The sequence below is a fragment of the Ammodytes marinus genome (genome assembly GCF_949987685.1).
Source record: "Ammodytes marinus genome assembly, chromosome: 5".
In the NCBI taxonomy this organism is placed as follows: Eukaryota; Metazoa; Chordata; class Actinopteri; order Uranoscopiformes; family Ammodytidae; genus Ammodytes; species Ammodytes marinus.
Genome location: NC_137234.1, coordinates 14,606,220 through 14,627,314, shown reverse-complemented (window position 1 = coordinate 14,627,314; position 21,095 = coordinate 14,606,220). Strand labels below are relative to the sequence as shown.

Genomic DNA, 21,095 nt, shown 5'->3' with positions numbered 1-21,095 from the left:
CTCACCAATATTGGACAATAGAAGATTGAAAAATCGTGTCTGGTCTGATGAGTCTCGATTTCAGTTGCGACATTCAGATGGCAGGTTCAGAATTTGGCGTAAACAACATGAAAGTATGGATCCATCCTGCCGTGCACCATCAACCATGCCAAGTTCAAAGTCACCTTAACCCCCTTTCTTCCCCATTCTGATGCTCGGTTTGACTTCAGTACATTGTCTTGACCACGTCTAAATGCCTAAATGCATTGAATTGCTGCCATGTGATTGGCTTTTTGTTTTTATAAGCCATTGAACAGGTATACCTAATAAAGTGGCCGGTGTATATCTATCTGATTTTACAATGGGGGAATGGTTCTGTCCATGTCTGAGAGCTTTAAATGTATGTTACGATTATATCCTGTTCAACCATTCCAATGTTTCAGGTCATTGAGAAGATGGAGAAAGCATTGGATACCAAACTCATAGAAAAGAATAAACAGAGAGGCGACACAAGGATGGCGGTTAAAAAGCAAAAAGGTAGGTGGACCCAGTGAGCCGAGGGAACAAATGTGTTCACAAAAAGAAAGGGGGAAAAAGAACATTTGCAGTTTGCGGAACATGTCCTCTTGCTGTGTAGGTGAGACTGATCGCAGAAAGGAAGAGATGGAGTCAACCCTGGTGGAAGAAAACTCTCGTCTCAGGCAGGAGCTGGACAGGATTCGCCAGCAGCGTGCGCCGGTCATTGTGCAGCAGTCAGAACTGGTACTCGCACACATTTAAAGGAGCCATAAGGAACTTTTGAATATTTCTGAAACAGTCTTATTTTTCATCTGATAATCATGAATAACATGTAACAGCAAACAAGTGTAAAGAATGCTACTTTATGTAGTTTTTCTCATACAGCTGGCGTAATAAAAACACTACCACTTTTGTCCAAAGGGGGTGAACGAATTAACACAAACTGAAAGTTCCTAGGAGCAGGGCCGGCGGTAGCCATGGGCCAGGGTGGGCCGTGCCCCCCCAAATGTGGGCTGTCGGACGGACCTGTTCATTCGCTGTCCAAGAAAATGTCAAATAAAATTCAGACAATTAATTAATACTAAAGAATATACCATTACCATGAATTGCTTCTAATTGTATTATTGGGTGGGCAGGACAGCCTGCCTCCAAGTTACCCACCCGCTTATAGTGGTCACTGGTCAGCAGAGCCGGCCCGAGGCATAAGTGAAATGAGAAGTTGCTTAGGGTCCCGACTGCCAGGGGGGCCCCCCCAATTTTTTTTTTTTTTTAGTTTTTTTTTTAGTTTGTGTATTTGATATCAACATCATATTATGTAAATGTAAATTATCATACAATAAAAGGAATACAGTGTTTTGGTAGATAGCTAATAGCTTAATAATTTAATCAGTTCATCTGGGAGGTAATCCGAGGTTAATTGATCACGTCACGTTCAAGTCCATGGCATGCACAGTGTGTATTGAGTTTATTTAAAAATATTTGAAAATGGCCTCAGTTGCAAATGCACTGTGTATAGTCTATAGCCTATTTCAGCCTCGTCTGTGGAAAAAAAGATAACTGGACAACAGAGTTCTTCTGCTTCGTTCCTCTCACTGCATTTAAATGAATTCATTATATTACAGAAAAATATGTCCCGTAAAAGAAAAAGAGCACCAAGCCCATCCCAGAGGACCCTGCATAATATTTTATTTCAAATTTATATTTCTATGGAAAATCCATGTGTCTTTCTTCAATAGCTTCTAATTCATCCGACCCAGTGTCACACAAAATTCCTCAGATTTAGCCTCTTAATTTTCCTCTCAAAGTGCACCAGATTCATGCATTTCACTTTAAAAAGGTAAAAAAAAATCTCACAGGGGGGCATACCCCCGGACACCCCTAGCAGGGTCGTGACCTCGGGTCGCTACTATTTTCACCCATGTGGACATCGGAGGCAATAGTGGAAAGACTATATATCTATATAGTGTGTATAGTATATAGCTCTGGACTACCACCATCCAGGTTGCCCAGTCCCAAAGCTTTCTTTTCAATCAGCTCAGGCTGCCTACAGTTATTATTGCGATAAAAAAAAGATACATTATGTTGTATATAATGTATATTATATGTTATTCATAAACATTTGGGGAAAAAAAACATGCAAGTATCAAATCTCCCACACAGCAACACTCAAAGTTTATTTGCATATTGTGTTCTACACAATTCACAGTAAATGTGCCAAAAAGCAGACGCAGAGATCTTACAAGGGCAAAAAAATGTGTCTCGCGCACTCGCATCTTCGTTGTCTCTGCCCAGTGTGCCCACCTAAATTTCTACAGGCCCACCCTAATCTAACTGTCTAGAACCGGGCCTGCCTAGGAGCACCTTTTAAAGCCGATAATCAGTATTGTGTCATCATGTTCCCTTCAGACAAAGGAGGTGCTGCCACTCAAGAAGCAACTTAGTATACTGAACAAACTGCAGGTGGCAGAGGCAAGAGTCACAACACTGAAGGCTCAAGTAAAAATTACTATGATTATTTTCCTGTTTCATGGATTTTCTTTATTATTATTAAGTTACGGATCAGTTTTTCATTCATGGTTAAGTGGATGCTTTGTTTTGCGTGCATTGCAGCTGGAAGAGAACTCTAAGTCATGGGAGAGACAGAAGCAGGAGATGTTGACCAAACTGAGAGAGCACAGGCACGGCTTTGTCCGGACATCCACAACAATACTTCATAACGTTCCTTCAGTCAGTTGAGTGCAGCCTTATTTGTTTTCTCTCCTTTGTGTGTGTGTGTGTGTGTGTGTGTGTGTGTGTGTGTGTGTGTGTGTGTGTGTGTGTGTGTGTGTGTGTGTGTGTGTGTGTGTGTGTGTGTGTGTGTGTGTGAATAGTTCATAAAGTATTTGACCACAAATTATTATTGCTTCTTACAGAGGTCTGTATCTGAATCAGTATATCAGCAAAGCAGATAGAGGAAGCAGAAAGACGTTAAGTGATCTGCAAATAAACCTGTGAACTGTTGACTAAAATACATTCAATCACATATTACAAGACATTTGTAATCAGCTGTATTGTTTTATTCATCACTGGTTTATATAGATACTGTAGGTATTGTATATTACAACATATTTTTCCACATGGAAAAAAAGTTCTGTACATTCCAGTTTATTTAATATATTAAGCACACACAGACGAAACATTTTCATCATTACTCAAATTTTCCATTAAAGCGGCTACGAGTAACATTTAAATATCTTTTAAACAGCCTCATGTTTCCTCTGATAATCATAAATTACCTTTAACAGCAAAAAAGTTGCTTTGCTTCACCATCATCAGATAACCATTATCTGAAATAGTAATTTACATCAACAACACAAAGACATTACCTCATCGTGATCCATACTAACTGCCGTCTCGCGTTCATTCGCTTTCTGTGAGGACACGTAATCTTTCAGCTCCATGAGAGAGAGTAGTTAGGTGACGCTGCTGCATCAACTCTCAGGTGTGTGTAGCACTGACTGGCATTAGTTGATGCAGTGTCAAAACCACTCTCATGGAGCCGAAAAGAGTCCTCACACTTTCAACACATGGACATGCACTATATTGCGCCCTTCTCAGTTCACACTTGCACGGCTGACACGAGCTAGAAAACAGCTTTGCGACAGCGGGCGTCGTAAAAATATTACCGTTTTTGTCCAAAGGGGACGCCAACGTGCCATGTTACTCGTAGTGGCTTTAAGTCGTATACAGTACAAATAAGTGTTCTTTTCACTAGTTATAGAATGTATGAGGTAACCTGTTTTTTTTAGCTTTTCCTTTCCTAAAATGTTTTCTTGCTCTCCATAAGTTGGAAGATTTTATTTAGTTTTTTTTAAAGCCCTATACAATCAACTGTGTAGAAATAAGCATTATCTTAAATTAAACTGATGGTGCACCACAGACTCTCACACTTTTGGTGTTACCGGCCAGTGTGTAGAGGCCTCAAAGTCAATATTATAGGCTTCTCTGGTAAGAGAATGAGCTCAAAGGTGCTCTGCACTTCCACATGGCGCTGTTTCTCCACTCTGAAGTTCTCAAGCATCTGCAAAGATGGTGGAAATTGCACAGTTAATGAGCTGTTTAAACAAGCCATAGAATATGTAAAACTCTTTGTTCCTTGTATATCTCACGTGGATTAGGAAGATTTGCATCTCTGCCTCGGCTATTCTGCGTCCTAAACACTGACGGGGGCCGAAGCCGAAGCCCAGGCTCCTGAAGTAGTGTGTCTCCGTCCTCAGCCAGCGGGAGGGCTGATACTGCTCCGGACGGGGAAACGCTTTGGGGTCTCTGCCCATTGCATACAGACCCAACTGGACCAGAGTCTAAACACAAACATAAAAAACATGCAAAAAGTGAGCCGTGCCCCAAGATTTTAATAAAACATTAGCTCAGGTTCAATCGCAACGCTCAAATGCAAAAACTTTAAATTTATATTATTTAACAGTTTCTTACCCCAGCTGGGATGTGGTAGTTTTGAATGATGATATCTTCTGCTGTGTATCTTTGCAAGCTCACTGCAACAGGGTGAAACCTGAGGGATTGAATTGAAGAGACTTATTAACTTAGCACTAGTAGATGGAAGAATTTGAAAAAATACCAAGAGGAAATTTTTATTAAAAAATGTATTAGGGATGTGCAGGATAATAGGCTACGTAGTTTAAAAAACAAAATAAATCTAGAAGTCGATGCACCCATAAACTTCTGTCTGATAACTCAACAGTATCATTTAATAACTGGCTCTGCCACTTTTTTCACCTCAGTGTTTCCTTCAAAGCTCCCTTGACCAATGGAATCCGCTTGAGCATCTCCAGCATGTCTCCCTGGCTCTCAGCCCGAGCTGCAGCCACCTCTGCCCTCAGCTCCTCCTGAAGGTTGGGGTGCCTAGCTAGTTCATACAATGTCCACTGCAGCGTTATTGAAGTCTGAAACACACAAACAGAATGAAGCAGACTTAAAAAGAGGTCACATACTGGAAATGAAAGATTTATTTTATCTTCCTTGCTTACCGTATCTACTCCTCCAGCCATTAGCTCGGTGATGCTGGCCTTGATGTCTTCAATGGACAGCTTGTCGAGCAGGAGCAGGCTAGCCAGGACTCCTGGGTATTTCTCTGGAGTGCCAGCCTCCTGACGTGACTGCCTGTAGATGTTCTGGATGCAACGATCCGCTGATGCACGAAAATGATATAAATGCAAGAGAAACCGCACCATATACAGCGGAAACAGTAAATAGAAATTAAAATAATTGAGAACCAATCACTGCTGCTTATCAAAACAAAACTTATATTAATTTGCCAACTACCTTGGTTGAAGATCCCATCCCAGGCATCCACATGGTCCCGCCACACCTTGGCTCCAATCAGCTTCAACAGGCTGGGAGGTATGTACAGCATGGGTGAGGTGGTCTTGAACATGAGGGTGATGCAGTCGATGAAATGTTGAGCTTCGGGGTCGATGTAGTCCAGCATCAAACCCAGACGCTCTCCATAGAGCACTGAGCTCACCGCTGTGCAGGACGAAATACCAGCAATATGTGAAGAAAAATAGAAGCATTGGCCTACACAGCAAATGAAATATATTTGACATATCAAGAGAGATAAAAGTCAGTCCTTACACTCTAGTGCATATTTAAAGAGTTCTTGGGACAAGTCAGCGGTCCATTTGTTCTGGCCACTTCGCTTGATCTTTTTGTGAACTCTGGTTACAAAGTCTTCACTCACTTCCTCCAGCAGAGGCACAAAGTTTTCCAGCACTTTGGGGGAGATCACCTCCTTGTTGAGAATCACACGGTTTGATCTCCAGTCTTCTCCATCCCTGTGATGGTCCAAGATTGTAAATTAACTCAACCTAGCAAATCTTAAAGCAATTCATAAAAAGCCTTGTTCCCATCAGGGTGTGAGATTATGGGTAAAGATGAATTATACATGTTGGAGGGGATACAAATAGCACGTACTTTAGTAAAACTCCATATTTGCGATTCCTGTAGTCTCTGTATGATGTCCATGCTTCAACTTTCAACCTTTTAGGGTAATGGCCCTCTGCTCTGAACAGGATTGCAGCATCTTCAGGGTTGATGATATTTACACTGTCATAATAACCTATTTTTTCTCTGGTATACAGAAGGACAGAGTAAAATGTTACAGGGGCATTCAAACAAGAACAGCTTCACACTGCTAAATAGCTGCCCCCTCCGCCCTCTATTTTCCCATCCCTGACTTCACTTTTGACTTTTCTTTTTTAAATTTTTACTGCCGATGCTTTATGTCACTGCCCTGAAGTAACGTTATTTCCCTATGCACTACACAGCTCTGCTGAATGGATAGAATAACAAAATTTCTTGAATCTTGAAAAGCAAGATTCCAAAAAATGTGGTTGTTTTTAGAAAATCATGACCTTGTGGTTTTTCAGAAATATATATTTTGCATGAACAAAAATGTATTTACACAAGAAAGTAGTTTTTTTACTTACTTTTTACTACTGACATAATTAATAATTCAAAGTAATTTGTTAAGTGTAGGCTACTCGTTTACATTGGTATTTACGTAGGCATTACATATGCAGATTATTATCATCATTCAGTTTTATTTTATCGTTTTACTTGCTTCTGTACCTGTAAATTGGTCCAAAAGTGTTGAAATTCTGCACCATGATGCGGTGAAGGTTTTTGAAGCCATCCAGTTTCCAAAAATTGTACAAGTTGGCCACCCCATTCTTCCACAGTCCAGGGATTTCACTGAAAGGCCTGACGTTTCTGCTGCTCTCTGAGTGCGCCTGTCTGACGACTGGCCCACTGCTGCTGCATCGCACACCTGTTGCCTTTAGCTCTTCTATCCAGGACAGGGGCAGCGTCACAGGGCTACGCCACACACTCAACCTGGCCATCCCGGCAAGTCAATTATATTTATAATGCGCGTATACAAAATGTAATTTGCCTCGAGGAGCTTTACAATCTGTACAGCATACACCTAAAATTTTCACTGCTCTACATCCCTCAGCGACTGAGGTTCTCCCATGGACAGCTGCTGATGCAAAAGAAGGCTGGTCTAAAGAGTCACCCCCCTGCTGTGCTTATCAAGGTTATCCAGAGGGATGTACCATGAAGCAAGTTTAACAGTTTATCAAATTTGCTGTTGATGCTAACTTGAGTTTTCAGTGGAATGTGGTCCTGCTTTTATCTAGCAGTTTGGAGAACTGCATGACTCATTAATACGGGACATTTGTTTGGCATAAGAGATGATCAGCTGAGAGGTCATTTTGTTACATGGTAAAATCGCATTTGTAAATGTTTACAAACCTAAAACTAACATCCAAGGCGACATACACCTTAAATAGAATCACAGGTTGCAACATGTGTTCACTATGGGCAATTATTTATCAGTAGGCTATGATGTTTACTTGGATATGAAATGCGGTAGGCTACATTCCTTCAGGTTCACTTTAAAGGTTCGGTAGATCAAACTGTTTGGGACTCATTCCTGTTGGGTGAACTTAAGGACATAGCTGCAAGGCAAGGAAGGTTTATTTATATATCACAATTCATACACAAGACAATTCAAGGTGCAAAGGACATAGCTGCATGTTCACTAAAGCTGCTGCACAGTAGACTTCACATTCGTCTGAAATGTTTTTTTTTACAGATTATATATTATCATTTAATCAGTTTTACCTTGATGTGGCCAAAAAACGAGTAATTCCAACGTAGGTCTACCCTTCATTACGGGACAGTATCGGACCTAAATACAATTCTTGAGTAGGACAATAGTCTTCAAGAGAGAGTATGGATAGTGATCACTCGGGTTAACAAAGAAAGTTGAAAACCACCTTCGTGATGATAGGCCTACCCATTATATCTGATCGTGGGTTTAGGTTTTGACGGGCCAGCTAAGGGGAAGAAAGCCAGGCTATGTTGAACTTGCTTCGTCGTACACCCTTCAGGCAGTGACATAAATTTAGTTCATAAGAAATTTAATCAGTGAAAAACATTTTACAATTAAAATTAAAACGTTTTACATTTAAAATGACAGCTCTGAACAGTTAAAATTTAAATAACAACACTTAAATTAAGGATTAAAGAAAACCATTCAAATGGTATTCAGAAAACTATCTCTTAAGTAGCTTTATGAGTTCTTCCAGCTTCATGGCAGTCTTAATGTCTCCCTGGATTTTAAGTCTGCCGCTGGTGTAAGCAGTAAACGGTCGTAGCCCGCCCTGAAACATGTCCAGGAGGTCGCTGTCATTCATACTCAGTGTCACATCTGGCTCTCCGCAGAAGCACCCTGCTCCAGCTGCACCGCTACCTATAGAATACACACATAGCAATGGAGATAATTGGAGTAACTGCACTTCTGTTTTGTATCGGTCACAAATACTGAGCATTTGACAGACATTTTTTGACAGCTATAGCGCAATTTGCGTTTAGCTGCTTGACTTTTCGCATTGAATTGTGGCACATTTACAGCAATTTATGAACCTTCACCTTGGCTCAAATCCACATAGTAACTGTGATGTTGTCCATCTTCCGAGCTAATGTCAAACTGGAAGCAGGCCCCAACTTGCTGGACCAAAGATTCAGAGAGAAGGAGTTTGACCCCACCAAGCAGCTCTTCAACCGAACCCGGTGTGGCCACAGCTGACTGAGGGGCACTGCTGAGCTCATCATTAAAAGTTATGATGTCCTCTGAGGAGAAAAAGCCACAAATGTATTACATAATGGGAACATGTTGTTCAAAAACAGATTTTTGTGTGTGTGTGGAGCCATACCTTGTTGAGGCTTTGAACCGCCAATTTGGCCCAGAAAGTGCATGGCCAACTGCTGTATGGGACCTGAGAGGCCCTCCAGTCCAGGCACAGAGGGAGGCATGATGAGTTGTCCAGAGGAGCCTTGGTCCGGGGCCTTTAGGAGAGCGCCCAAGGTAAGCTCTACCCTGTCCACCTCCAGCCCCCAGTGACGAGTAATTTCATTTATGTCCGTCTGTGTGGAGCAAAAATAAAGGATGTAAATTTGGAGTGAGGAAGCAGTGAAAAGCAAGAAAAGGGGAAGCGAAGGTTTGAGTCTCACCCCAAGATATTCACCCAGTTTCATTCTCCCAGTTTGGATCTCCCTGACAGTCTTCTTGGCCAGGCTGTAGGTCAGAGCGTTCTGTGCTGTCATCCTGGTTGAGGCGTTCAGGTCCTGGACTGATACCACTGACATGACGGGGTTCCAGATCCTGAACTGGATGTCTGCGCCCACTGACAACAAACCGCCATCCTGAGTTGATACCTGCAAGAACCACAATCCCATTTTTTATATGAGCGCTGGACATTGCTAATTGAACACTTCTCACAATTTTAAAATGAAAAGCTCACAAGTATGATACAAGCTTAAGTTTGAAAAAAGTACATGTTACAACTTAATTTAAAACCCGTGAAGTAGCAACAGACATGCTGCCACACAATATTCAGAGGAGCTCTCCCAGTATCAGTTTGCTTTCTCCTATTCAACGCTGATAAACAGTGTACCTAGACTGCCACCTGCAGGACACGGTAAATCACTACAACCTAGCATGGTTGATGACCATCTACAACTCCTTAGCTCATGTTGTACCCACATATTCAAAATATTTCATGGTGACACAACTTTAACTATCATCAACTACTTTTATGATTTTAATTGTTAAAATAAATTATACTGCCATTTTTCTGTGTGCAGCTCAGTGACTAAAACACTGTCCCTATGTCTGTTCAGTCATAAAACATCTCTTCAGCAATCATGTACAAAGGATGTTGGGTATTTTTTTTAACACATGTTCATGTAAGGAAAATGTTATGATCAGGAAAAAAGATAATTAGCAACCAAATCCCAGTAAATATATCACATTAACGCTGCTTCATAACCAGGAACATAACTTAGCTGAAACAATTTGTGATTGCTTTAATCAATCCCCTTCCTTCCATGCAAAAATACATTCAAACGTAATATGAGGCAACCTTAATTCATCAAATCAATTTGACAATATACAGTAAGCAAAACTTGCTTAATTGTTCGTACAGGCCAGACTTGAAAAATAGAGCTTACTGGACCACAATGCACGCATAATCATGGTTTATGGCATGGTTATTGTCAAAAGATGTATCCTGAGGCTGTGGAAGTCCGACTTGGCCCCCCAATTTGATACCTGACTGAGGGAAATGGTGGGCATTCTACATGTGGAAAGGCTACGACATGAGCCGTCAGGCCACCCCCATAAATTCCCCGCTATATGGGGCCCAGTGCTGCGGCACTTAGGGAACCAAAAGGTGTGAGGTTTGCCCCAGTTTTGTTTTTGTTTTAGCTTTGTTTTGTTTCTTGTGTATTTATGCTTATTTTCTTAATCATTTTGACTTAGTTATTTATTTCACTTTTTTTCTGTATTCCTTGTCTGTTCATGTGAGGGAGGGGGGAGGAGAGAGGGGTTTGGGTGTTGTGTATGTATTGTATGTGTTTACATATTCTGTTTTTTTGGTCCATATGTATAAAACCATAAAACCACTAAAATAAAAGTAAAAAAAAAAAAGAAGAGCTTACTAATGTGCAGTCAGTGGTTTACTTTACCTGGCACGGAGGGATGTTGAAAGCACGGGTGCGCAGGTCTACTCTCTGCCACTGGTCAATGAGAGGCAGCACAAGGACAATGCCAGGGCCCTTGGGAAGACAAACTCGACCCAGACGAAACACTACTATCCTCTGGTAGTTAGGCACCGTCTACGGACATATTGAGTCACACAGTTAGTTGTTTTTATTCTCAACATGTGAGTGGATATGCAGTGGGAGCAACTGATGAAAGATATGTTAAGCTTACTTTCAGTACAAACCACCCTGTTATGGGAAATGTGATAAAAGTGCAGATGTAGACGAGGAAGATTACAATCAGGTTGCAAATCCAGGAAATCCATCCTTGGGAGGCATCTTTAAAAAAAAAGGGAAAAAAAATCAGTATACCAGTCTCTAGTCAGCCTGTAAGTGATGTTGCCTGTGGCTTTTGAGGGGTTCTTTCTAAAGTATGAGAAAAAGAAAGCACTTGATCTCTACCTGGGCATGGAGACTACAACATTTGAAGAGAAAGGTTGTATTACAAACTGAGTGTGGACTTTGAAAGACAGAAGAGCCTCAGGAAACATGCTATGGAATTCATTATGGATTTTGACTTGTGCTGTAGGCCTACTTATTTTTCATCATTGTTTAGTTTAGTTTATTTATTTAGCACACATTAACAATTAATGGTGCAAGGAGGGAACGAAGCCCAATGGGCTTGTACAGAGTTCCACCCCTATCAATAATCACAATTAATTCATATTCAGGCTAACAAATAAACTCTAGAAAGGGTACATAAATACTCAAAATAATCAAAATTAGATGGAAAAAGATAATGAAAAAAATTTGAAAGAAAAAAGCAATGGAGAGGACAGGAGGTGATTAGAAGATTCACAAAAAGATAAGATGTTTTTTAAGCTGTTTTTCAAAGAGTGAGTGGGATGATATGGATCTTAAAAGGGGAGATAAAACATTCCATAAAGCCGGGCCTCTATAATATATACTAAATTGATGATGTGAAGTGCGGGAAAAGGGTAAAGATAAGTTGTTATTGTTGCTCTGTCTAGTGCGATGTGAATGTATGTTAAATGAATAAGTAAACAAAGTCTGAAAGCTTTCCGGGAGATCTTGGTTTCTGTAAATAAACTTGTGAATTAATAAACATATGTGATAGATATTCAATTTGTGAATTGGAAAAATATAAAAATTTATAAAAAGTGGTGCTGACGTAGCATATCTGTTTGAATGTGAGATGAATCTTAAAAATCGCTTCTGAATACATCATTTTTTGAGATGGTTGGGATATGAAGCTGCCCAGACCAGATTACAGTAGTTCAGGAAAGGAAACAAAAAACTATAGTATAAAGTTAAATGGGCAGAAGGATTAATTAAAGGACAAAATTTCCTTAATATGCCCATCATCTTCGTGGACCTTTTGCAAACCAGGTCTATGTGATTTGACCAGTTAAGTCTTTCGTCAACTACAATTCCCAAAAATTTGGTAGCCTTTACTTGCAAAATTTCTGATCCGTTAATAAGTACTTTTGCTTGTTCTTTGGGGTAATTGTATGATGTTCAGTGTGTGTGTGTGTGTGTGTGTGTGTGTGTGTGTGTGTGTGTGTGTGTGTGTGTGTGTGTGTGTGTGCAGCTCTTTCCACTGCTAAAATATATTATATTAGCTACATGTGCAGGATATCTATGTAGCTAATATTAAATACAGAACGGGATGGCCTAGGCAGTACTTACACTTTGATCAAATCTAGTGTTAATCATAAATGGTAAACCACTCATACTTACACAGTGAAATTGTTCAATGGAATGTTTTTTGATGATGCTGGTTTGTTTGATCTAATAGCATCCATTTTCCTCCTTACAATAATTTATTAACCCCCACACTCACCACGTGAAAAATTATAGCTACTACAATGTGATGTGAACTACCTACCAGTGAAGTCATTTTGAGAGACATTGGGCATGTTATCAAATGACAGTCCTTTGTTGTACCCGGGCTGTGTGAAGGCTTCTGCGTCCACAAACAAACCAGGAGTCCTTGGACTGATGGAGTCCCTCTCAGGGAGCAGTTGATACGACTTGCTGAACATGGTTTTGCTCGAAATAACTCTTATTTCTTATTTAAAGCATGTGCATATTAATTATCAGTATAAGCTGCAGTTGTCAGCAAAACACAACAGGTTTCAGTGGGTCGGTTGTTAAAATGCAGCTAGTTATTGGCTAACTAGCTTTCTCTAGTGTTGAGCGTTTCCGTGTTTTGCTCTGCAGCTCTTCTTCTTCGGTGTTTATTGAAGGCTCGTATTCCATCAGTATGGCTCGTTCCCGCCACCTAACGTTACTTTAGCCCAAATGGAGTTTACCAACACAGGAGATAGCCACAAATAGGTCAAACGTTAATATTTCATGGTCTCCCGTTTCAGATGTATTTGCAGTCAAATGTTACTGTTGTGTAAAAATATAGTGTCTAAAAAAAAGCACATAGAAACTTTCCCTACACCATCCAAGAACTCTGTTTGTTTCTTTCTCTTTAGCCATAATAAACATTGTCCAGTAAGCTACATAAATTATAAACTTCCAAAACAAGTATTGCATTTTTTAGGCCTGCTGTATCAATGTTTAAGGGTTTTAAATAAAAATGACAGCCTACCTCTACAAATATTTTTAACAATTTTGAGCTTTCTGTTTTCTAATTGACATCAGATAGCCTATATGCCTGTCTTTTAGGCCTATAAGCTACTGTAATGTGTTGTTACAGATTGGCTGACATGCACAGGCTATGCACCATTTCCAATATCTGTAATAAGCTAATTGGCCACTAATACCAGCCATGATGATGTACTAATAATGCCCTTAATAATAGGCAATTCATTTTAAAAAAATAGGCCAACCAGATATTCTACATAGAGATGGAGTGTCTGTTTGTAGCATATTTTTTTGTCATAAGTTTTGTGTTATAGTTGAGTTGAACATACTTGTCAAATACAACAAATCAAATTCTAATATTTATTTAGTACAAAAACTCACAATCACATCTTTATTTTTATATAGTAAAAAAGGTTTTAGTTGTTACAAAATACGAACACAAAGTAAGTTGGGATGTCTGTGCTTCTTAATAACAAAAGATTTACAAAAACAATTGTTTAATAACCACTGAATCTTTAAATCATCAACACATGTGCTTTTCCTTCTGAGGACTGAATATTTCAAATTGTCTTCACATACGTTGAAAGAATCAGAACATGTGACCAGAACCGGAATCAAGCAACCAGAACACATGTTGGTTGTTATTTGGTTTCCCTCGATGCTTGTTTAGTTTTTGAACATGTCGCACAGCAGCTTCTCCATGGGTGTGCTGCCGATGGTCCTATGAAAGAACAGCTGCTCTATTTTCTCAGATCTCACAAAGTGGAGTGATGGCAGCAGAAGTAACAGCCTCCCGAACCTTGCGGGACAACAACAAAAGGAGAGTGAACATGCTTCATGCTTTTATATGACAGACTTCAAATACTGTTCTTTTGATTCAAGAGCTTTGTAGTCTATCAAAGAGGGAGAGAGAGTTATTACCTGGCACTTCGGCTGGGGTATACTGAATGGATGTGCTGACCTAGCAACACCTGTGACTGGTCCTGCAGATTCTCCACCTGCTCTGCGTCTTTGAGGCTGCGCGTCTCTGCGAGTCAAACAGCTGACATTAGTTACAATGTCCATTCAGTAACAAATACATTCTGCTGAAGAAATAGCTCCCCACCTGGCTTGAACAGTACAATGGCTTTCAGGCAGGCAAACTCAGTAGGGTCCACAGCCAGGGCTTTGAAGCGATGAAAGACCTCTTCCAGCATGCGCAGATCAGCAGTGGGGAGGCCGGTCTTGGCCTGCTGTGGTGGTGAAAGATCCGGCAGAGACAGAAGAGGAAAGCTGTCCAAGGGCAGGGACCACTGGATGGCACACAAGAGGAACATCTCACTCCAGGCTTCTTCAAGGAGGATCACCTGAGGATGCCACAGAAATGCATGTTATCAGAACACAATTTTATCTATATGAGAAAATAATAATATCAGACACATGTCAGTCAGTCTCACCTGGTCTCGAAATGGCAAGTGAGCAAAAACGGGCAGATTTTTGGCCCACTTGACAGACATGAAGAGGAGCCGTGCCGAAGTCTCATATATACTTTCTGAACAGCTGGAGGTGAATGGCGACATACGACAGTCAAACGGTGACCGGTCTCTCTCTGAGTCATTGGTTGTCACATCTATATTCTCCTCCACTGGGCATTTGATAAAGAGAAATCGAGAAAGACTTTAGACTACTCTGAGTATTATATTCTTCCGTTTAAATGCATCATTATAATTTAGATGAGACAAATTCAAGATTTCTTATTGTTTCAGTCTTAAAGGCAAAGCCCACTTATCACCAACCTCAATAGCCAAACCAAATCAAGAAGGGTTTTTTTCAAAACACTTCTGTCCCCTCTTAGAATGTTGTGACTACTTTTTTTTTTTCATGTGATCTCACCATCTTCAGGCTCCACCTTTGCACAGGTCTCTGCAGTCAGCAGGCTGACCATGAAGCGGTGGTTGTTGTTGTGGTTGGTGCAGGGCTGTGCGGTACTGGAGGTGGTGACAGAGGAAGTGACCAGAGGCCTACAGATGACTGATGATGAATAGGTGGCAGAGGATGTGAGCTCCCGTGTGGTGGCTAGGTGCTCCTTTTTAGTGTCCACACATATAAAGTCCGGACTGACATGTGCTGTGCTTCGAGGCTGTCGCTCATTCTGCACAGCTGCCCAAAGAAACAGGACCGGTAAATAACATTCCGGAAACAGTCAAGGCTTCAGATCAGATGATATACAAAACAATCCCTACGCAGTCAGCTTATTCAGAGTAATTCTCACCATCTTTGTTCATGCCAGCCTGGAGACATTTCTTGAGCCGACAAGCTTGGCACTGGTTGCGATGAGCCTTGTCAACAGGGCACCTGCCATTTCCAGCCTGACACCTTTTATATGAATAAAACATTAATTGATTTAGATAAGAAGTATGCTCAAATAGTTACTTGTTACTGTAGTTTTATTTCCCCATTACATACATCGAAAAATACACAATTTTGCTCACCTATAGATGAGTTTTCGTCTCACACTGCGCTTGAAGAAGCCGCTGCAGCCGTTGCAGGCATAGATGCCATAGTGTTTACCACTGCTTGAATCAGAACACACCCTACAAGGCAGGCCGTGGCCAAGTGCTTTACCTGGGAAGGAACTTTTCTCTGTAGACAAAAGATAGGGGAAATAGATACTTAAAGACACAAAGACCAATAGTATGTATATTTTTTTATTATTTAAATAATTTGCAGTTTTTTTTCTATTAATTTAAAATAATGATGTTATAGGCACAACACACACATTATAATGGAAATCATTGTTCTATAATCTGTCATTATTAAATATATATATTTTCATAGCTTTTTCATGTTACAACAGTTGCATTTTACAACAAATCAAGATTCCAAATTGTCTATATATGCACAACAATTACAGCAGCTGGTAATGAAATTATTGAGTATCAGCCTCCCTTCAACAATGCAATATAAAAGAAGGCAAGGCAAGGCAATTTTATTTATAAAGCACATTTCAGGCACAGGGCCACTCAAGGTGCTTCACAGGGTTAAAATCAAATAAAGAATACAAATACAAAAAAAGGAACAAATTTAAAACATGGATAAAAATACAACATTTAAATAAAAGAATTAAAACATTTTACCAAAAAAAAAAAAAAATAGTGCAAAGGCATATTGTAATTAAAAATATAAGTGTAGATGTACCATATTGAAATAGCAAATAATGGCTCACCTGCTTTAGCTTCGTCCGTGAGGTCATCAGACTTGTCAGAAGAAAATATGTTCATCTTGGTCATGTGGCCCTCCATTTTGACATGTGTGATAAATTGTAAGAAGTATTTTCTACTCAGTATGGAGTGCAAAAAAATAATGCAAATCCAAGCATTTTTTCATGTGAAGTGTTAACACATGGCAAAGCCATGAAAAAATACAGACACAAAAGTGTAGCATTTGTTGTGTGTGTAATGATTACAGCTAAAGCGTAATTTCTTCAGGAATTCTAAATGATCTTGATCGAATGCTGTTGCCCTTTGTCTTGTCGTTTCTGATGCAATGTGGGGTCAAGAGTGTTCCTGCCTGTCTTCTTCTTTCCTTTGCTGTGCCAGGATGAGGGTGCTGGCCTGAGTCGTCTAGGGGCTTTCTGAGGGAAGACAAGGAGATTAGCACCAGGCGCTGTGTAAGCAAATGCTGATTTGTCATCCTCTTAATCTTTACTGTCTATAAGACTAAATCAATCAGTCACACCACATAGGGACACAACTGTCTTCAAACAAAGTGAGCACTGAAAAAGAATAGGGAAAATAAATGTCTTATTTCTCACCCATGGTTATCATTTGAAAATGATAATAGATTTTTTTTTCATGTATTTGAATGTGGATTGGCCTATCCTATTAATAAAGGGTCAGTGCATTTTTTCACTTCTCATTTGCCATTTCATTGTTGCTGTAATATATTTTGTATAATTTAGATTTGTTGTATAGGTCTAAGAACTGTCTAGTAGGCAGTAGATTACATGTTGTGACATATGTTAATAAATACAAAATACAATTGCATTAGTATTATACAGAAATAAATGTATTACTTTATTATCACTTTACTTAGAATAAATATTACTCCAGTTGTCCACAACTGCTCTTTTTTCTAGTCTTTGACTTGTTCAAATTGTGTAAACAAATATGAGAATCATTCTGCAATAGTTCTTTCAATTCAAATGTGACTGGCTTTTTGGAGTGTTACATAACAGCATGTGTGTAAAATATATACTTTGTATCAACATAACCTCATATTATAAGAAAAGCTAATGGAAAGATATTTGCAAAAATGCTTATCATGTCATGTTTCAATTTATAAGTCTGGTGATGCTGGCTGAAATCTTCCATGAGGTTTAATATTTACCTAGTACTAATCAACAGGAGACTTGTGGAACATTGCAATATAACTTTTTTTTATGTCCCACTCCAGGTACACATACTTAATGTTCCTCACCCTCCTGTTGACAGGATTCTAGGGTTAACAGAGCAGGTCTTACCCCATAGTTAAGACATTCCCTCTGTGCCATATTGGCCATGTCAATGACACTAATGGCATCAGGAGAATACCACCCTAAATCAGCAAAGTAGCTTAACCTTCCATGAAATGTGTTCTTCTTCTCGTAGGGGGATCACGGAAGGGGGGCGATGAGAAGAAAAACAATTAGTGCAGAGATTGAAAGAGCAGCAACAAGTTGACCCTTAATTCCATTATTTTGCCATATGGTGCCTGCTCTCCGGAGCCTTTGTCTGCCTAATTAGTAACCAAAGTGTATAATTGGCTATTATTGCACTAATTGTCTCACTTCTCTTACCATAAGGTATGACACGGAGGATGGCCACAGAGTAGTGTCAGAGATATCAACCCCTGGCGATCGCTACAATGATGAGTGTGGTCATCATTGCATCCAGCAAATAACATCAGATTTAGCTCTTTAATCAGATCAAAAGTAGCAAAGATACTTGTGTGAATGTTTACCATGTCCACAGATTGATTTCTATCAAGTCTTTAATCCTTATTAAGCCACTCTTGATTTTAGGAAAACAGCGTAGCATCTAAAACAGTGCTCTTTCTGTTGTCCTAAACTGGTGTATAAAAGGATTAAAACTAGGGGCCGTCTGCGAGGGTTGCACACATGGATCCATTTGAACTCAGAACCTGTTTGCCTGAATCAGTTTTATAATCTTGAAACGGGGACAAATAGGTTTATATATGGGGCCTTAACGGCTCCAATAGTTTCAATTGTGTATCCATACATATTATAATAGCTATGTGGCTTTGTATTATGCTCCTCAGTAATACAATACGCTTGACTGCAGTTGAAACGGTACAATCAATCAAAAATCTTTGGATTGATTGGGTACCTCTTACTGCACTTTTATCTTTATTATCAAATTTGAGCCAACTTCTTTGTATTTTATTTTGTTCTAATTTGATTGATTTATTTTTGTTTGTTCAAATTGTTGTTGTGCATTTCTCCCTTATGTAATGCACTTGTAATCGCTTGACATAATATTTTATGAAATCTAAAGCATTGTGTTTAAAAATGTGCTAAAGGTGGGTAGAACAAACAACAAAAACTGTAGCACAAATGTCAAAGGCAAATATCCACAATAAACATGCCCTGAAGCCACAGGTCTGGTAGCTTGTTCTAAAATGGTACCGTGCATCTAGACTGGATAGAGAACCGGCTAAACAGTTAAACACATTTAGAAAAAAACTCAAATAAATAAACACATATGCAAAGTGTCACATTATAGATTTCCATCAGAGCAATAATGCAATAGTCCTTTTGAAAGCCTGAGACACAGGTGGACGGCATGGGCTAAGATGCTGCTGCCATCAGCAAAGTGCTGCTTTGAGGTTGTCTGGCAAGGATAAGTGTCATGTTTCTTCACACCTCAGCCCTCTCGTTGTTGTGCAGATGCAGCCAATCTATAGCATCCCTCTGCCATGCACCAACAGGTGGATTATGTATTTAGTGGAAACATTTATGATGACAGAGCTGTGCGGGCGAATTAACACACGTCAAAGCCCTGGCTCACTTGATTGGCAGTTCATTAGTTTCATAGTTCTGTTCTCTTCCTTAATATTTTCAAACACATTTCACTATGGTCAGCTGCAGTGTATCAAACATTGAAGGCACATGTATTATTGCAGGCTCACACGTGCAAGACTTCATTTTAGCTGCCCTTGAACGCTAGTTCACACATCTTTGTATTTAAGCAGCTTTTTGATATAATCTCCTTGAATGTCAGCTATAGTCAAAGAGTGAGATAAACTTTTAAAGTAGTCTGTGTCCTCTTTATGCACAGGGAGTGGGTGCTGTTTTTTTTCAAATAGAATCCGTTCTCATCAATGTATACTACTTGTTTGACCATGATAAAACAATTTAAATAGTTAGACAACTTCTGACCTTACAACATTCTCATCAAAATCTCAAATCAACAGTACAATGTTAGGATAATGTTACACCTGCCCTGTTACTGTTATGTTAGCTTATGTTACACTGCACTCAGCATGTCTATCTGCTTTCAAGAAGCTATAGAGAATAGTTAACCAAGCTTGCATGGATCAGCTTCGTTAGGTTCAGTTTGGCATTTCATGTGGTAAAATGCCAAATTGCATTTCCAAATCCCCCCCCCCCACACACACACACACCATTCAAATCAGAGGGACTGAGGTGTCAGCAGTATGGATACCAGGGATTGTCTTGCCATCTGCTGCCACTATAATCCACACAATGAGAAAATCAGTTGCCTCAGACCGTATCAAAGTCACGTCCACTGAATACAACAAGGTACATTAACATCAGTGAGACAGTATAATCCATGTAATCACTGACAATGGAACTGAGAAGCTTATTTGATTATCTATATATAAAGCTTGTACTCTTTGGCATGGATACAATAAAAATGTCAAATGAAGCCCAACTTGATATATTAATTTTCTTGGTTAAAAAAGTATTTACTTTTCTTACAGTTAATTGGATAATTGTGTCACAGCATTATCCACCCACCTCGGATTTTGTGCTGTTTTATTATATTCTCATAACGATAAAAAACAGAGCACAATATGCTCTTAAACTTTGGTACCGAAATACTTTAAGTTTGAAATAATGTATCAAATTCAGAAGTCTCCACTCAAAAATAATGATACTGTAACTACAGAATTAGAAAGCACAGCTAGAGGCCCATATAGGTTTTGCAAGTACCAAAAATCAATCCTGAACTCTAAAAAATAGTATCGGTATGTATCATACAATATTTATCTGTCTTATTGTGGTTATAGGAGGACAGCTTCAAGTCTGTCTCAGCTTGCTGCAAAGCTCAGGCTTCATGTAGGCTAGATGGTCACGATACATTAAAACAAGAACTTACTTGTCGTCACAGTTTCAAAATCATTATGTGACCTCAGTTTTCAGTTTCAAGTTTGAAAGATGTTCTGTAGATGAGTCTTGTGTCACATAGGCCTACACTGCTGTAACCACACAGGTGCTAAACTATTGAAAACGTTGTTGCTTTTGCAGCATTGCAGCAAAGCAGCCTAATCAACTTTGTAATTCCCAGATTGGTCTCTAGAGGGAGATATACGCCACTTTTCTCAGTCATGTGTAGCTGACCTGAGGTGTTTATGACAGGCTTATGATACTGGAACTTTAATAGGATGAGTAATTACAGTGCAACTACAGTATTAAGATATTTTGGACCAGATACAATATTAATTAAGGTACGTTTTTGGTTTCACTTAGCAATCTTAATGATGAGAATTTGCTCTCCATGATAGCCTATATATTTAATCCTTTATTTAAACAGTTAGTCCCATTGAGATCGAGATCTCGTTTTTTAAGATTGACCTGTGTACAGGGATCA

General features: G+C 39.5%; 3 protein-coding genes across 3 annotated transcripts; all 3 read right to left on the bottom strand.

Annotated features, from left to right (window-relative positions):
* Positions 1-3,934: 3,934 nt before the first annotated feature.
* Positions 3,935-6,896, bottom strand: cyp11a1.2 (cytochrome P450 family 11 subfamily A member 1, tandem duplicate 2; the record flags this gene model as incomplete). The annotated part of the gene is made up of 9 exons (XM_080027541.1): positions 3,935-4,057; positions 4,146-4,337; positions 4,468-4,546; positions 4,771-4,937; positions 5,022-5,182; positions 5,317-5,520; positions 5,629-5,828; positions 5,968-6,123; positions 6,625-6,896. The coding sequence occupies 9 exons, from the start codon at positions 6,894-6,896 to the stop codon at positions 3,935-3,937; spliced, it is 1,554 nt and encodes a 517-aa protein (XP_079883667.1).
* A 619-nt stretch (positions 6,897-7,515) lies between these two features.
* stoml1 (stomatin (EPB72)-like 1) lies at positions 7,516-12,822 on the bottom strand. Its single transcript, XM_080027990.1, has 7 exons — positions 12,512-12,822; positions 10,835-10,941; positions 10,588-10,737; positions 9,073-9,276; positions 8,775-8,985; positions 8,491-8,691; positions 7,516-8,311 (listed from the first exon to the last, which is right to left on the bottom strand). The coding sequence occupies exons 1-7, from the start codon at positions 12,666-12,668 to the stop codon at positions 8,115-8,117; spliced, it is 1,227 nt and encodes a 408-aa protein (XP_079884116.1). The 5' UTR covers positions 12,669-12,822; the 3' UTR covers positions 7,516-8,114.
* A 1,065-nt stretch (positions 12,823-13,887) lies between these two features.
* LOC307250275 (photoreceptor-specific nuclear receptor-like) lies at positions 13,888-16,502 on the bottom strand (the record flags this gene model as incomplete). Its single annotated transcript, XM_080027307.1, has 8 exons — positions 13,888-14,020; positions 14,143-14,248; positions 14,327-14,567; positions 14,658-14,845; positions 15,094-15,360; positions 15,473-15,576; positions 15,693-15,843; positions 16,427-16,502. The coding sequence occupies 8 exons, from the start codon at positions 16,500-16,502 to the stop codon at positions 13,888-13,890; spliced, it is 1,266 nt and encodes a 421-aa protein (XP_079883433.1).
* Between the last annotated feature and the right edge of the window lie 4,593 nt (positions 16,503-21,095).

Excerpts from the sequence above, each read along its gene's own strand:
- stoml1 (XM_080027990.1), bottom strand. The coding sequence starts at position 12,668 with ATGTTCAGCAAGTCGTATCAACTGCTCCCTGAGAGGGACTCCATCAGT. Across the intron at positions 9,277-10,587 it reads TCAACATCCCTCCGTGCCAG|GTATCAACTCAGGATGGCGG; the intron begins GTAAAGTAAACC and ends TGGTTCTTGCAG. Across the intron at positions 8,692-8,774 it reads CGGTTCAAAGCCTCAACAAG|AGGACATCATAACTTTTAAT; the intron begins GTATGGCTCCAC and ends TTTTCTCCTCAG.